The 1,926-nt window shown below is 39.7% G+C and overlaps 1 protein-coding gene across 1 annotated transcript in view; it reads right to left on the bottom strand.

Annotated features, from left to right (window-relative positions):
* LOC102435942 (clusterin-associated protein 1-like) overlaps positions 1-1,926 on the bottom strand; it is a gene marked incomplete at its 3' end in the record, with an annotated part of 15,652 nt that overhangs the window by 11,375 nt on the left and 2,351 nt on the right. Inside the window, exon 3 of the mRNA XM_006108680.2 lies at positions 427-568. Within this exon, the coding sequence (XP_006108742.2) occupies positions 427-568 (142 nt within the window). The remainder of the gene's footprint in view (positions 1-426; positions 569-1,926) is intronic.

A 1,926-nucleotide genomic window follows, 5' to 3' on the forward strand; every position in this document is an offset into this window, starting at 1 on the left:
GGCCACATGCCCGGGTTGCAATCGCGATCCCCAACAGGGGCACACAGTAGGCAGCCAATCAATGATTCTCTCTCATCACTGATGTTTCTATTTCTTTCTCCTTCTCCCTTCCTCTTTGAAATCAACTAAAAAAAAAGAATGCTGTTAAAAAAATTTATTCAAGATGGCAACAGCAGAGCATTAAAGCAAGCACAGGCTCTTCAGAGCTGTCTTATGTGACTGCACAGGTCACATGCTAGCCCTGTCTGTAGTCCTAATTGACCAAACCCTGATGATAAACTAATATCAAAGATTAGTTTAATAAACTAATATCAAACATTCACTGGCATTTTTTTCACAATGATATTTACAAACTGATTTGTCAACAAGTACAAAGTAACATACCAGAAAGAATGGTCTGTGCAGAAGAATGGGCTAAGCACTTACCTCAAACCTCTCTTGCTCCATCCTATGATGATCCTCGAGTTGCTGTTCCAGATAAGCTAGATTTCGAAATTTCTCCAGATAAATGTCATACTGCTTTTGCAATTCTTCCTCAATCTTCTCATATTCATCCATAAAGGCTGGCCTAGAATAATCAAATGAAATAAAAAGTGAAAGATTAATTGATATACAGTAATTTGAAATTGGTATTCAGAGTTTCATATTCTGTCATGGCTTTCTTTAAAAAGCCTTGAATTAACTAGATGAAATGCTTCACAGCTCTCCAACAGCTTGAAACTAATTTCTCCTTTTCTCTTCCCTCCCCCGCAAAATGTACATACTTTTTCATCAAAAAAAGATGTGATTTTTATAAAAACTTGAAATAATGCTGGAAGTATAAATAAAGTAAAAATTACTCATAATCCCATCACTAGGTATAAGCACTTAATATTTGATATACATTCTTCCAGACTTTTCTATACATCTATATATATAAAAGCCTAAGCGACCCTTACAACCAAACAACCAGAATGACCAGTCAACCAGTTGTTTTGACACATACTGACCACCAAGGAGCAGACACTCAATGCAGGAGCTGCCCCCTGATGGTGAGTGCGCTCCCACAGCCAATTTCCCGCAGCCCCGTCCCCCTCCCCACCAGCTGGCCAACTTCCCGAGGTCCCTCCCCCCTCCCCGGCCCCCTGATGGGCCTCAACTGCTGGCCAGGCCGAGGGACCCTAACCATGCATGAATTTGTGCACCGGCCCTCTAGTAGATACATATAGGAATGCACTGATGGATGAAAAAGGGCCACATGCTAACCTAATTAGTTCAGGGAAGGCCTGTGTGGCAGCCTTGCAAACTCCTAAAGTAACCACAAAGCAGGGTCTGAAATTAAAATTTTTCAACTAAAAGCAATTTATGGTGGCCAGTATCTTCCCTGACAAAGGTTAATCTTTACCTTAACTGAGCCTGTCTATTGTCTTTTTGCATCTATGATAACATGTTGGAATGTCAAAGTAATTTTCCTTTTTCCAGACCCTTCGAAGCACAGGTACACGCTGCGGAGACCATAAATCCCCTCATTGTTGAATTAATTGTTGACTGTTAACTATCCTGCACCCACCTAAGTAAAAGAAGCGTGTGTCTATCATTTTACTTTCTATCCGATCCCAGAGGTTTTCCCACTTTGCCTTTCTCTTGCCTCCCTAATCTATCACCAATGGACTTCATGTCACCCACATACGTCTCCTCTTTTGATTGTAACGCATAAAACAAGATGCAAAACTGCCTTTCTCTGGAGCATTATCTCAATCTGTTGAGATTCTACTTCCTGGCATTTGTGGACACTTTGGCTCAAATAAACTCACAAAAATTCTTCATAGGTTTGAATCTTTCTTATGTTGACACATTTTTTAATAAACATTAAGTTTATTACCTTAAATCAGCGATTTCAACACTGTTGTGCCACAGAATTTTAAAACATTCATACTTGACTATTTA

The sequence above is a fragment of the Myotis lucifugus genome, unplaced genomic scaffold (assembly GCF_000147115.1).
Source record: "Myotis lucifugus unplaced genomic scaffold, Myoluc2.0 scaffold_3117, whole genome shotgun sequence".
Classification (NCBI taxonomy): Eukaryota; Metazoa; Chordata; class Mammalia; order Chiroptera; family Vespertilionidae; genus Myotis; species Myotis lucifugus.